The sequence below is a fragment of the Monodelphis domestica genome, chromosome 8 (genome assembly GCF_027887165.1).
Source record: "Monodelphis domestica isolate mMonDom1 chromosome 8, mMonDom1.pri, whole genome shotgun sequence".
NCBI classification, from domain to species: domain Eukaryota; kingdom Metazoa; phylum Chordata; class Mammalia; order Didelphimorphia; family Didelphidae; genus Monodelphis; species Monodelphis domestica.
In genome coordinates this window covers 184,777,327-184,792,152 of record NC_077234.1, presented here as the reverse complement: position 1 = coordinate 184,792,152, position 14,826 = coordinate 184,777,327, and the positions used below count along the sequence as shown (strand labels likewise).

At 38.0% G+C, this 14,826-nt stretch overlaps 1 protein-coding gene across 1 annotated transcript in view; it reads right to left on the bottom strand.

Moving 5' to 3' along the window:
• Positions 1 to 14,826, bottom strand: part of ATP11A (ATPase phospholipid transporting 11A) — a 234,439-nt gene that overhangs the window by 41,635 nt on the left and 177,978 nt on the right. Inside the window, 4 exon segments of the mRNA XM_007501271.2 lie at positions 3,003 to 3,168; positions 6,578 to 6,826; positions 7,093 to 7,274; positions 14,628 to 14,731. Of these exon segments, the coding sequence (XP_007501333.2) occupies positions 3,003 to 3,168; positions 6,578 to 6,826; positions 7,093 to 7,274; positions 14,628 to 14,731 (701 nt within the window).

Here is a 14,826-nt window from a genome sequence, read left to right as displayed (position 1 = left end):
CAGAGACTATTGGCATTCTTTAGGATTTGAGACAATCAAATGATTTTTATGGTTTACAAATGTAAAAAAGAATTCTTTAATTTCTTTAATTTAATGGGGAACCTGGAAGTCCTCTTACCATAGAGATGTGTAGGGATTATCCAGTTCACAGTGTCAGGAAGTAGGAACTGGGGAGTCTTCTGCTGCTCATGCCCAACAGCTACCTTTCCCACAACTGCCAGCCCTAACTATCTGCAACTTCCTGACGAACTTATTAGCACCTAATAGCCTGCAACTGACCACTAGGAACAGTGCTATATAGAGCCACTATGAAATATCCTGTTGAATAATGAGCCATTTTAGACAGACAAGAAACAGCTTCACAACTTGAACCAGACTACTCAGAATCATAGTTAATCTAATTGTTAATTTTGTTTGCAGTTCTACTTTATGTTAATAGATAAACTTCTAGATGTTTAACATAAAGGATCAATAACTGTAACAGAATTAACTGTTTAATTAAGTCAAGGAAATTGACTTAGGGACAATTTCAGTAAAAAGTAAGGAAAATGATCAGAAGGTTGTGGGTTCGACACTCTTTGTGGCCGCCAATTAAATGTAGGATAAAAATACAGGTTTCAACAAAATAAGAGAGCAGTTTTTAATAATTTAAGTTTTAATGAGAATATAGTAGAGTTTTAAATTAATATTATTCCTTTAAGTTAGAGAAAACTTCTAGCAGCTTTTAACAATGAATAATTCAGTTTAATTAAAATAGAGATAGTAAAAGAATACAGTAAAGGAGGGAAAGACAGAAAAGAGGAAAGAGATTTTACTAATCTTATACCCTATAAATATACCTAAAATTCTTAATACTACCTAAAATTCCTAATAAATACATCTGTCTTCTGAGCATAGCTTCTTTTTGCCTGACAAATACCAGGCCTATCTAGCCAATGCTATTTATAAATAATTCACTAACTCCCTAACTCCCTAAAATAATAGACAGCCACCACTCATTCACTCCTTCAATCAGTTTTCTATAGCAGCCCTGACTGTCAGTAGGCAACTGACAGCAGATCCTTGCCTATGAGACAGATGTCCTGTTCTCTAGAGATCCCAGAGGCCAAAAGTCCTTTAAAGGCTAAAGCCAAAAGCCCTCTCAGTAAGTTCAGACCCACCTTTATATTCCAGCAACTAAATGCCAACCCACACTACTAGCAACCAACCCCAATGATCAATTCATGCTCAGTAGCCACCTTTCCCACAACTGCCAGCCCTAACTGTCCACAACTGCCTAACCAACTGTCAACAACTGACCCTCCTCACTGTCCACAACTGACAGCATGTAACTGACACTGACTCAGCAAGGACTCCCTGGTTCCTACTTCCTGTCACTGTGGGCTAGTTAATCCCTACACATCTCTATGGTAAGAGGCCCTCCAGGTCCCCCATTAAATTAAAGAATTCCTTTTTACACAAAGCACTTTACATTTTATCTCATCTGGATTATAATTCAGTTTGTCCTCATGAAAGCAAACCCCAAAGACCTGATTAAACTCAATTGGGTATATCTTTGTAATTTTTTGTGAAATCTAGTTGTCAAGATGTGATTCTGTTCAGTAAGATTTGCAGAACCACTATGGTAAGTTGTGTAGATATATTCCACACATCAGCATACTTGAGAGAGTAAGAAGTATGTAGTGTCCCCAGTTACCAAAATGGAAAAGGGCTTATGGAGAGGGAATTATAATAAAGATGATTATATTCTATTTCCATGCCATGTTTTCTTTTTGAAGCTGTGAAGAATTAAAAAAAAAATCTTAACAATGACAGCAGCTTTCAAAAAAAAGCATTTTCCCAGTATAGAACATTTTATAAGAGCAAGAATAAAATAACATGTAACATCACAGACCCAATTTCCCTATATAGAGAATAAAGTACATAGAAAGATAAAAAATTTATATGACGTATATTCTTTAGTAGGAAGAAGTCAGTTCCATCCTTTTGTAAATATTTTGCTGATAGGCTTTTTTTTTTTAAACCCTTACCTTCTATCTTAGAATCAATACTGTGTATTGGTTCTAAGGCAGAAGAGCAGTAAAGGCTAGGAAATGGGCACTAAGTGATTTGTCCAGGGTCACACAACTAGGAAATACCTTAGCTCAGATTTGAAGCCAGATCCTTCCATCTTCAAGCCTGGCTCTTTAACCACTGAGCACACAGCTGCCCTCTGCTGAAATGTTTTTATCAAGGCCAATATCTGTTTTGGGCTAAACAGTTTTATCTGACAGAATCTATGCATGGATTGGGAGCAAGTTGTGGAAGCTACACTATTTAATGTGCTTTATTCTGTTTTTAAAGTATTAAAAGTTCTAGGGCATTACAAGCAACCATATTTAAATGTAACAACAACAGAAACACTGATTAAGCATCAGAAATCTTTCCCAAAAGAAAATGTATATGATTATATATTTGTTATTTCAAATCATGCATGGGATTATTGTCCTTCTGTTAGCATACACATGCAAGAACTATTTTGTCTTTGGTTTTATTTTGTTTTAAGATTTGTAAAATAGTCTAGCCAGCACTCCATCGCATCGCAGCCAGAGAACCATCGCATAGTGAGGTCCTAATATTCTATTTACCCAATACTTACAGAAACTCTACAGGGTACACAACATTTTCTTAGTTACCACAGAGTCATGAAAAAATAGTTTAATTAAACATGTTCATTTACTGGTTTTATGGTAAAGATATGTGTTTGAGACATAAATCACAGACAGAGGCACAGCTAGGTGCCTTTTTTAATGTGTCATTACCTAATTGCATTCATCAGCAAGATTTTCATGCTTTCTAGTTTTAGGATGTAATTTTTTGCCACCATTTTTCATTTGGTGGCAGGGGGTGCTGACAGAAGCCATAGATAAAATGATTAGAGGTTGTCACAACTGAGTAATGACTTCCAATATTTCTATAAAGAGATTCTAGCTTGTCAAGTCATGAAGAAAAGAAACACTAACCTGTGCCTTCTGCAGAGGGGCCATCCGACAACAGAGCACAGCACTACAGTTCCTGCAGATTTCTAGGAAGAGCTCTCGGTAGTTTCCAGGTTGTGGGGGCTTCATTATTAATGACAATGCAGCACCATCAATAATTAAACCATAATCTTGCATCTCATTTGAAAGTCTGCAGGATTCACAAATAAGAAACACTAAATCTTTATCTTTTGAGAAAGACATAGCTTATGTGGGAGACAGAAGGACTACATACACTAATGCGCTGAAGGGAACAATACTTCTTTCCAGTGTTTGATGCAAGCCCTTACTGGTTTTTTAAACTGTTCTCTAATTTAATTTTTTTTATGGAATTTAAATTAGAAAATCATTTCAAATAGTTTTATGCTCAAACTTTCAATAGTTTTTTTTCTGAAGTAAATATAAATGCTTATAGATTTTATAGTATTAAAGTTTTTATGTTCTGTCCAAGTCATAATTTTCAGGTTATCCTGTCTTTGGGGAATTTCTTAAGTATTCTATATTGAACAAAGTCTAGTATTAATAAGATTAAGAACTGGGTTCATCCCATGGCAAATGACTATAACATCAGCCATCTCTCCCATAAACATGTGCCTCTAGTCACAATTTTGACCAAGTGAAAGAACAGATAGATCATAGCACAGTTCTCACCACTAATAGGAAAAAACAGTTCTATCACATATCCAACCTTTGATCGATAAGTTATTTTCACATAAGTGTTTACCATGAAATACTTGCTTTTCTCTACTTGTCCCCCCAGCAAATCACCTTTTTTTCAGATTTTTTTCTTAGCAACAAATGAGAAGCATGAAAGGCCCATTCATAGAAGGACCAAATGTAAATAAAGGCAGATACCAGAGAGAAAATAAAATTGACTCTATTTTATAACTGGTTCTATTCTGTACCAACCCCCTACACTTGGCATAACTGCTTAAGTCCCATTTCTTTGTCTGTATTGAGTTCAGAAGACCATAAACCTAAAGGGTCACTTTTTTTGTGAAATCAGCGATTCTCTCTGAGGCTAAGGAAATCTGTTCTCTCTCTCCCACTAGCTGACCCTCAAGAAGTCTGGTCTGTTATCTAACTAACTAACTAACTAACTAACTAACTAACTAACCTTGCAGGTGGACACAATCAATCAGCAACAAGATGGAAGGATGTCAGAACTGAAAGTGACCTATGAGATCATCTCTTTCAGTCCCTTCACTCTTCAGATAATGAGTCCATGCTCAAAAGAAGTTACATTGTCCAAAACCTCGTTTTTAAGTTTTAGTGAAGCCACTTGGATGGAAGGAGGAAGATGAGAAAATAATAATTATTTTCTCCCAATCCAGTCAACTCTTCCATTCAGAAAGATTCTATCATCCTCATCTCTTGCATTTGTCTTTTTCGGTTCAAACCACCATCCTGGTTTAGACCTCGCCTGTACTATTGTAATGGCCTCCTATCTCAAGGCTCTCCCTTTACCAATCCATTTTCCATACAGCTACCAAGGTGATAAAGTTCAGGGCTGATCATGCCATCCCCCTAACTCAGTAAAGTTGAATAGCTCCCTTCTAGAATCTCTTTGCTAAGTTTGTTGTACGTGCCTCTTCTTCTCAAACGACACTGCTTATCTTAAGCTGGCCATCTTCTTGCTCTTCCCACATGCCTTGTGACTCTACTAGCCACCCTTCATATCTGGGATGAACCTCTGCCTCTTGTTTCATTACAAACCTACCACCTTTGGCATGAAGCCTTTCCTAATTGTCTCAGATGCTGGAGCTTCCTTTGAAAATGTAGCTTATCGTTACATTAGCTTTTGTATATATTTGAATATATGCACACATTGTAGCCCCTGACAGAATGGAAGGCAGGGACTGTGTTATCTCTACCTCTGTATTTCTCATTTAACACAGAACAGGCTGCTGATGGACCAATTCATTCTATGACTAGGAGGATATTCAAGAAGACCAGAGAGTTCTCAGTGAAGTCGGTAAGTTTCCTTGAGTGTGTAAAAAGGGATACAAAATTTGACTGTGCATACTTTGGCTTGGGGATGTAGGCTTCGAGCAGAAGAGTTAACATGACCTGAAGGGACAGAAGTAGTATACCTATCTGAAGAAAGTGAATTAGATACAAATATTCCATATAGGAAAAATTCAATCTGTGAGGTAAGGATCGGTTGGGGAGTCAGTTCATTCATTTTCTTGTTCATTTGTTTCTCCCCCACTCTTTCTTTCCTTCTTTCCCTCCTTCCTTCCATTACTTTGCCATTTCCTTCTTGAGCTCAGAAAGAAGACTCTTTCTGATTCTAAGCCTGACACATTTATCTGCTGTGCTACCTAGCTGCCCATGAGTAATCAGTTTCTTAGAAAAACATTAATCCACATGGCTGGGGAGAGTATGTGCTGACCAACCTGAGAGCCTTAGCCTGGAGGAAAACAGTTAAAAGAATGGAGTTCTGAGGAATAAGAGAAAAGCTAGGCAGAGGACACCGACTAGGAAATGCCAGAAGGTACTACTGCAGGCCATTCAGATGGCTGAGAACAATATTTTGATCAGGTCAAGGGTGATGGACCAAAGGCTGAGACAGGAAAGGGGGCTTAAGAAGACTTGAAGAGAAAGCTCAGCCTATCCTGGGCGAGATGGACTAGAGTTTTTCAGAGTAGGTGCTTAATACGTGTCCGCTGAACCAATGAGGAAGAACAATGGTTCACAAAGGAAGGGCTACAAGGACTTGGAGCAGCAAATGCTCCAAGCCTGGATATTTTGTCCTCTGCCTCAGGAATACAGTGTTTGTAGCCCACACCCCAGTGATTCTCAACACCATGATGGCGGTGGAGCACCATTTTAGGAGAAGGCCAGGAGAGGTGGCTCATCTCTCCAAAGTCCTGGAAAAGCATCCAAGACAAAAGGTGGTGAGAGCTCCATAGGATCTGCAGCCCGCTGCTAGGACAATTTTCACAGAGGCAGTTGGCATCTTTTACACCATGTCTCTTGTGCACAGCGGTATACACTTAACAAGATGGACCCGGCAGTACTGCAACACCAGGACAGATTAGAGTTAACTGCAGCATCTGCCTTAATGGCCATTCTGAGTAACTTCGGCTGTTTGTTTTTTAATCCTTATCTTCCAACTTAGAGTCAATACTGTGTGTTGGTTTCAAGGCAAAAAAGCGGTAAGAGTCAGGCAATGGGGGTTAAGCAACTTGCCCAGGGTCACCCCCCAGCTAGGATGTGTCTGAGGCCACATTTGAACCCAAGACCTCCTGCCTCTGAGCCTGACTCTCAATCCACTGAGCCACCTAGCTTTGCCTGTACTGGAGTGGTTTGCCATGTCCTTCTCCAGCTCATTTCACTGATGAAGAGCTGAGCGGTACAGGGTTCAGTGACTTGCCCAGAGTTACACGGCTAATAAGCGTCTGAGGCCAGATTTGAACTCAGGAAGATGAGTCTTCCCAATTTCAGGGTCAGCTCTCTATCCACCGTACTGCCTTGCTGCCCTTCGCTTCGGCTGTTTTGTTCTCACTCCCATTAACACACATTCGATGAGATTGAAGAATGAAGGGGTTACTTGCCCTGAGAAACTGTCCCTGGACATGTTGCTGTAGTTCAGGACGGTCTTACTCAGTTCCAAGAGCACATCGTGCAGGTTCTGCTCTTCAATCTTCTTGGTGGTCAGCTCGAGCACTTGGGTGTTTCTCCTGAAAAGCTTGCAGGCGTAGCAGGTGGCTGCTGCTGTCTCCATCTTGTCTCCGGTGAGAACCCAAACCTTGATGCCTGCTTTCTGGAGGGCTTCGATAGTGTCTCCAGCTTTCTCTTGGAGGCTGAGAAATTGGGGAAGGGCCAAACAAATAATGAATATTGACAAAGAAAGCAAACAGGAACAACAAAAATGCCAGGGTCTTGGGAATTCATACATTTTGGACCTGATGGCTGTTAAGGAGAGTTAGAGAAACTCACACCTTCTTCTTAAGGGAAAGAGACAAATTAAACATGTCTCTCCCTCAAGTTCTTCTACTTGATCAATACTTGTTATTGCAGGTGTGTGTGTGTGTGTGTGTGAGAGAGAAGACAAAATATGTAACTTAACCGGTCCTCCACAGCTGTAGCACCAAGCAGAATAAGATCTGTCTCGATTTTTTCAAATGCCTCCGCCAATTTCTTTTCCCGTTCCTGAAGTGCCACTTGTGCTAACTGGAGAGTTTCACAAATTTCATCATAATCTTCCTGGGTGAGTTTTTTATAGGCAACACAAAGAGTTCGAAGTCCTTCCTAAAATATACAGCCAAAACCAAATATCAGACATAACAAATAACCTGAAAGGTTCACCTGTTTGCAAAATTATTTATTATTACTTTTCTTAACCTTCTTTTCCCTTCCACTTAATAATATAAATGAAACCGTGAACAAAAATCCAGAGAAACTGAAACTCCTTGCTCTAAGGAACTTACATTCTTTGGGGCTGGAGAGTGAAGAGGGCAAGCATTAACAGCTGGGGGAAACTTCCTCCATTCATGAGTGCTGATTTTGTCTCTGAACTTAGGCAAGTTGCTAAGAAATCCAAATAACTTGGTTACAATTGTGGTGCATATAAAAAATATGAGAAACTTGTTGGAGGGCTGCCACAGACCCTTAGAAGAATGGTGCAGAGCGGAACCCTAACCCTAACTAAAGTCCATATTCCATCCAAAATACCCCCAGCAAGCAGTTACCTGGTTCTGCTAAAATATCTCCAGTGAAGGAAAACTCACTAAATCTCCCAAGGCAGACCATTTAACCTGTGCAAGACACTAATTGGCAGGAAGTTTCTACTTATATTGAATCAGAGTGACCTGCTTGTAACTTCAGCTTTGTGGTCATACAGCTTTCTTTTGAGGTCAAAAAGAATAATCCTGAACCTTTAAATACATATTTGAAGCTTCATGTCAAATTCTAGGTACTCTCCTTTGGTAATGTCATTGCCAAGGTGGAGCAGATTCTGAGAAAGAGGATGAGGACGGTGAGGGAGAAAATCTCATGAGGAACAGTTGAAGGAAATGGGAATGTTTAACTAGAGAAGTGAATACTTGGGAAGACAGGAAAGCAATATTTACCGCACTTAAAGGGCTGCCATATATATGAAGGAATAGACTTGTTCAGCTATGGGCAGACTGGGACCAACTGGAAGAAGTTACTAGAAGAAAGATTGTACTGACATAAGAAAACAAGGTCCTAGCCACTGAACCCCCCCCCCCCAATGGAATGGGTTGCCCTCTTAGACAATGAGTTCCTGGTCTTTAGAACGTTTGCTGAATGACTGCCTGTCCAAGATGTTGTAAGAGGGGTATCATAAATAGTGAGGTTTGGGCTAAATGATATCTGAGATCCCTTCTAACTCTATAACTATAATCTGAAGACTGTTTATGCCACTTTCAAGTAGTCTCTTCTTCAGAATAAACTCCAATTTAATCCAACATAATCCTTCAATCAATCAATCATCCAAAAGTTGGATTTTTCCGAGGAAGGACTTGAATTCAGGTCTCCTTGACTCCCAGGGTGGCATTCTAGCCACTATATTAGACTGTCTCTCACTCAGAATATTAAACTTCTAATGATTAACCTCAACTGAAATGCAGAACGGTATAATGGAAAAAGTGACTGGCTTGGAGTTAGGAAGGCTTGGATTTAAATCCCATCTCTGACTTTAACTACATGACCATGGGCAAGCGCCTCTCTGAGGTTCCATCTTACATAGCAGAGAGAATGCCCACATCAGTGAAACCACCCATGAAAGCCATTAGCATCAAATTATTGACTGACACTGAGTTTGCAGTCCACTAAAACCTGCAGGTTTCCCTGAACCCTCCAAACTAATTGCTCTTTGGTCTTCTCCTCCATCCTGTCCTTGTGCTATTGATTTTTGGAACGTAAGCCCTGGAATTTACAAATAGAACTATAATAATTCTTTTCTAGTGATTATTTCCAACAGTCACTGAATCAAGGTTATGTAAGGCTCTGGATATTTTGCAGGTTCATAGGATTCTGAAAGAGTGAAGGACCTCCAAGGTCCATGTGTGCTGGTCTAATGGACCCTGCCATATGCTCATAAGATGTCACTTAATCCACATTGGCTTTTGAGGAAAGAAAAATAATGCTCTGTTAAGCAAATGGCTAAGTATCTTTTAAAAGGCTTTGGAAGGATGTTCTATTTCTAGGCTATCGGTAAAACAAATCTGTTTCTCATTACTTGTAGGACTGTTATATAACAAATGGTCTTTTGCCTCCCTCACAGAGCAATGTTATCAGATTTCTAGGAATTCTGAAGTCTTATGGCAGAAAAGGAAAGGAATGGGGAACTTCCTTTTTATCTGTTACATGATTTTGTTACACAGAATTCACCTTAAGAGATCTTTAACATTAAGGAAAATAGGAACATATTTCTGAGTTGTTGCTTCTGCAAAAAGCACAAAAGAACAAATACTCAGGAAATCTGTCACACTGGATTTTGTGTCTGTAGCTTCTCTCACACAAGTTATCTACATTTAGGAATCTGGCATAATGTAATAATACAAGACGATGAAATACCAAATTTGAGGGCCTGCGTTTTCTCAGACTTAGGAACTGCTTAAATAGAATAAATTAGATTATTCTTTTGGTTCCATTAACTTGCTTTTGTTTCCTCTCTCAAAGTAATAGGAGGGAATGCAAGAAAGGAAAAATAGAACCAGTATTCCCTCAAGCAGATTGTATTTTAGCCTGATAACCTCTAGTCTTCATTATTGTAGGGAGAAATATTTTATTATGAATAACAGTCATTCTGCAAAAAGGCCAAAGAAATAGTAACATCAAATAAGGGATGGAGAGATCCAACAAGAGTTTGGCCATCTCTTTAATCATGATAATAGCTAATTTGGATGTGGCTCTTTAAGGTTTACAAAGTACTTTATATAAATAATATCATTTGATTCTCACAATAACTATGTGAGGTAGATACTACTATATTCCTATTTTATAGATGCACGAAGTAAAACTCAAGACATTAAGGCACTTGTGCAAGGTCACACAGCCAGTAAGGAATCTGGGGCTGGATTTAAACTAAGTTCAAATTCTGGCCGCCATGACAGCACTTGAAAAAAATTTTAAAATCCACAGATTTTCTTGATGTCCTTTTTCTTTATATTACAATCATTTTTGGGGAAAAAATCTCCTTTTGATCCTGTTTAGATTAAACCCTTCACTATAAACAAAAGAAAAACTGAGCAAAAACACTCAGTGCACATTTTGCTTGGGTAATCCCCTGACTCTCTCTGCCTTGGAGGAGCATTTCATTTTCTGTAGACGAGTTTTGTTTTCTTTTAAACACTTACTTGCTGTCTCAGTAACAACTTCATGAGAGAAAGGTAAAGGCTAGACAAATGGGATTAAATGATTTGCCCAGGGTCACATGGCTATGAAGTGTCTGAAGTCCAAGATCTCCCCATCTGCAGACTTGGCTCTCTATCCATGGAACCACCTAGCTAGCTGCCCCCTCCCCTCCATGCAAGTTTATTTTTAATGAGTTTTTGGCAAACTTCAGTTGCTAATCAACAACTGCCTTAAACTACTCTATAACCTTGGCCCTGCTGGGAACCCAGAAATCTTGTGGAGTAGAAAAATAGTAATTTCTTATCAATTATGCAAATATGTATTATTAGAGGATTGGTCACAGTAACTTGTAAAATTGTCTAATGATGAGTTGGAGATGGAGTTATCCCTCTGTGTTGGCGGCAGAATTATTCACACTGGTGAAATTAGGGATCCTTGGAGCTCAATATAGCAGTATATCTTTATCTAAACCATTTTGCATGGTAAAGAGTTTTAAAATAGATGTTAATAAAGTACTGACAATAATAATAATTAATTAATACTTAATATTTACTTAAAATACTTAAAATAATTAATACTTAATAAAGTAATGACAAGTACACCATAGACAGTATTCCAAGAAAAATAATAAGCTTTTAATAACAACATAATAAGATAATTCCCTTTTGGGAATGCATTAAAAATAATATCTAAGAGGTAGCTAAGTAGCACAGTGGAAATGTAGCCTCAGATACCTCCTAGCTTTGTGATCTTGGGCAAGTCACTTAACCCAATTGCCTAGCCCATACTTTTCTTCTGCCTTGCAGCCAATATACAGTATTGATTCTACGACAGAAAGAAGGTATGAGTCTAAAAAAGGAAGCAGCAGCCTATATGGATACAGAAAGATATTTTTTTTTTAGTATGACCAATATGGGAATTTATCTTGTTTGCCTATGCATATTTGTTTTTTTTTTCTTTTCCAATGGGAGGCAGGAGAGTGAAAATGGTAGAGAAAATAGATTACTGTTAACAGAAAAGAAATACATTTAAAACAAATGAGAATAAGTCTGCATATCCCTTAAATAGGCGAAAACTTAGAAGCAAGTGGAACATGCAGATTCTTTCCAAAAGGCATCCCTCTGACAAAAGATGAGAGAACAGTCATGATTTCAATCAATTTTCTTTCTACCTTTTCACAAGATTATAGAATTAAAACATTAAGAAATTTTCATGGTCATCTGGTCTAACCTCCTCCTTTTACAACTGAGGAAACAGAAGTCAAGAGAAGTTAGGTGATTTGGTCAAGGTCCACAAAGGCAGGGTTCAATTTAGGTATTCTGACTCCAAATCTAGCATTCTTTCAGTGGAGGAGAGAAGAAGTACTAAGGGAGAAACTCCAGCTGAATCCCAATCCCCTAATTACATTCATAAAGCTCACCTGGAGAGAATGAGGCAGGGATGACTTACAGAAGATTTCTGGTCCTGAGTCCTGTAGAACTCAGCTCCAAAGAAATTTGGGAAATGGTAAGAAGTCCAAGTGCTGAATAGCAGAATTCTTTATAGATTGGTCTAAGCATAACCTTATAGGTTTCTTGTTTGAGGGAGAACACTCGGGAATCTTAGTACAAAAGAAGTATTTTGATAGTCTCTTTTGTTCACTTGTAGTGATAAATCCCAACTTTCTGACCAGCTCTAAAAATTCCAAGTTGAGGAACATGTTTTATGTTAGCGGGAAGAACTCTGGAAATGAAGTCAAGAGTCTTGGCGTGGGGTCCAGACCTCAGTCTGATAAGAACTAGCTTTGTAAGCACAGACGCATCTCTAAGCCCCTTTCAATCGTTATATGAAGATGACTAATAATACTTTTACTACAGATCTCAGAACTGGTATGAGAAAAAGTACCCTAAAGAGTACTAGAGACATATGACATTATTAAATTCTTAGTATTTCACAAGTGGCTTTTAATAATGTATTCTACATTGCCTTTGATACTAGTTAAAATCAATCCTGATTTGCTAAGAAAATGTTGGCATATCAGTGGGAACTTCTTTAAAATGTCTGAAAGTTGGAAGAGACCCCTGGCTACTCAACTTTTATTCTAGCTGTCCCAATTCGTTAGACAAAAATGGTACCGGCTCCACCTCGTGGTCTCAGTGAGTAATGGCTCTTGAACTGATGGGTCAATGAATAGTATGAAGGTTTAGGATTTCTAGACTTATGGTAAAATGAGTGTGGGCAGCAATGTGATCTGGGTACAGGAAGAGCTAGGTTCAAACTTTGTCAGTGTATGAAGATCTAAAGGGGCATTCTGGAATTATGCCCGGAGAACTATAATTCTCTAAGAATAATTGCTTAGACCCAGTGATATCACTGTTGGGTCTTGTTTCCCAAGGTGAGCAGGGAAACAGGAAAAGGACCCTGATGGTCTAAAATATTTATAGCAGCTCTCTTTGGGGTGGCAAAGAAATGGAAATTGAAGGGCTCAACCAGTTGTGGCTTATGATAGAGATTAGAAATGATGAGCAGACTGATTAAAATTATAGAAAGCCTTATATGATATTATGAAAAGCAAAATAAGTAAAACTAAAAGAACATTATATAGAGTTAAAGAATTAATGTTTGAAAAATAAATTGTGTTTGTCCACCTCCTGGGTAAGAAATGCTAGAAACATAAAAGATGTAATACATACATACATACATATATGTGTGTGTGTGTGTATATATATAAAATGTCTTTTTTGGTCAAATGATTCCTTTTCTAGTAAAAGGTGGGGATGAGAGGGAAGGAGGGAGATACCTGGGAATTTTAAGGTAACCAGAAAGTAAATAACTTAATTGAAAACAAAAGATCAACAGGGGCATTTCTGACTTCTTCCAGAAGACCTTCTTAGGATTTAGAGCTTGATGAGAGGTTAATGATCACTTGGTTATTTTACAACTGAGGAAACGAAAACACGGAGATGGGAAGTGCCTTGCCCAAGATGGTGCAGAGTGCAGCTAAAAGTTTAATCCTCAAACCAGGTCTTCTTCCATTGTCCAACCCTTCCTCTATACGAAGTAATGTAATATCAAATGCACTCTTCTCTAACTTCTGACTATTAGAATCCCTTATTTTGTTCAGAGTTCAGTTCAAACATTGCCTTCCTCATGACACCTTCCACCTTAATGGGATTGGTATTTATATTTGTGCTAACTAATATATTTACAAGGTATTTCCTCTGATGGAAAATAAACTCCTTAAGAGCAAGAGTGATTTCTCTTTTATTTTTTTGTGTTTCCATACCTAACAAGTTGTCTAGCACAGAATATATGATTAATACTTGACTGAAGAATATACATTATTGGATGATGGTGAATTTCCCAATGAGATTTTCTTGATTAAAATGTTCTTTTATAGCAATGTTTTTTTTTTCCTATAGCACACCACCAGTTTCTAAATTTGATAGACAAAGAGATCCTTACATTCACCAATGAAGAAGTGTGAGGTGAGCCAGGTATCCTGGATTAGTAAAAAAAGTAAAAGTAAAAAAAGTGAAAAAAAAGAGTAAAAAAAAACAGGCCTTTGCAAAGAATTCCCTTGCTCATGATGGAGAGAAGGACGGGACTACACATTTCTGAGTTTAGAAGTCGTCTGAAGAAGATAAAAAGCCATCAACTACATGGTGGCTGGGTAAGCCCTAAACAATGTGTGCTGGGATGAAGGTGGGTGGCCCATGTATTAAGAAAGATAAATATATGGGACATAAAGGGATGCTTACAGCCATAGCAAGAGATCACAGAGGAGAAAAGTCAGACCTTTGTAAAAAGAAAGATCAGCCATTTTTTTTTATGCTATGCTGGTAGAAACTCAATTATTTGACAGTAAATCTTCATGTATCAATTTTACTTAAGAATTGAGGGGAAAAGTTTAACAAATATAATGGTATTTTTACCAATATTATGGTAAAAAATACTAACCTATTTTTAAAAATTAAATTCAGTCCCATTTAGACCTGAGATTTCTTATCTCCTGGAATACTGGAAAATGTGTACATCTTATGTAAAGGCCAGAATGGTTTTTATTAATTTCTCCAAATAACTGAATGGCATTAAACAGATGGCAATAACTATCTGTCTCATATGGTCAATTTCCCAATTCTAAGTTACCTACCTAGTGGTCATAATTAGTATTCTAGGCAATGTTTGGAATTTTCAGATTCTATTATGACCCAGAGAGGAAAAAAAATTGCTCAGGGCAACTTAGCTTAGCTCTAAAAAAAAATGCTTAATGCACCCTCAAGTCTTTGCCTCACCACTCACCACAGCGTTGCGTTCCACTCTGGATCGTACTTGATCTATTTTGCCTTCTGTTACTCTTGGAAATATTGAAGAATCTGCTCCCTTGCAAAACAGAAAAATATCCCCTGTAGAAAAAGAAAGCAAAGTATAACACACTTAGCCTTAAAAAAGAATGCTTGTGTTTCTGTACACATTTTATAAAATGCCTACTGAGTGGGGA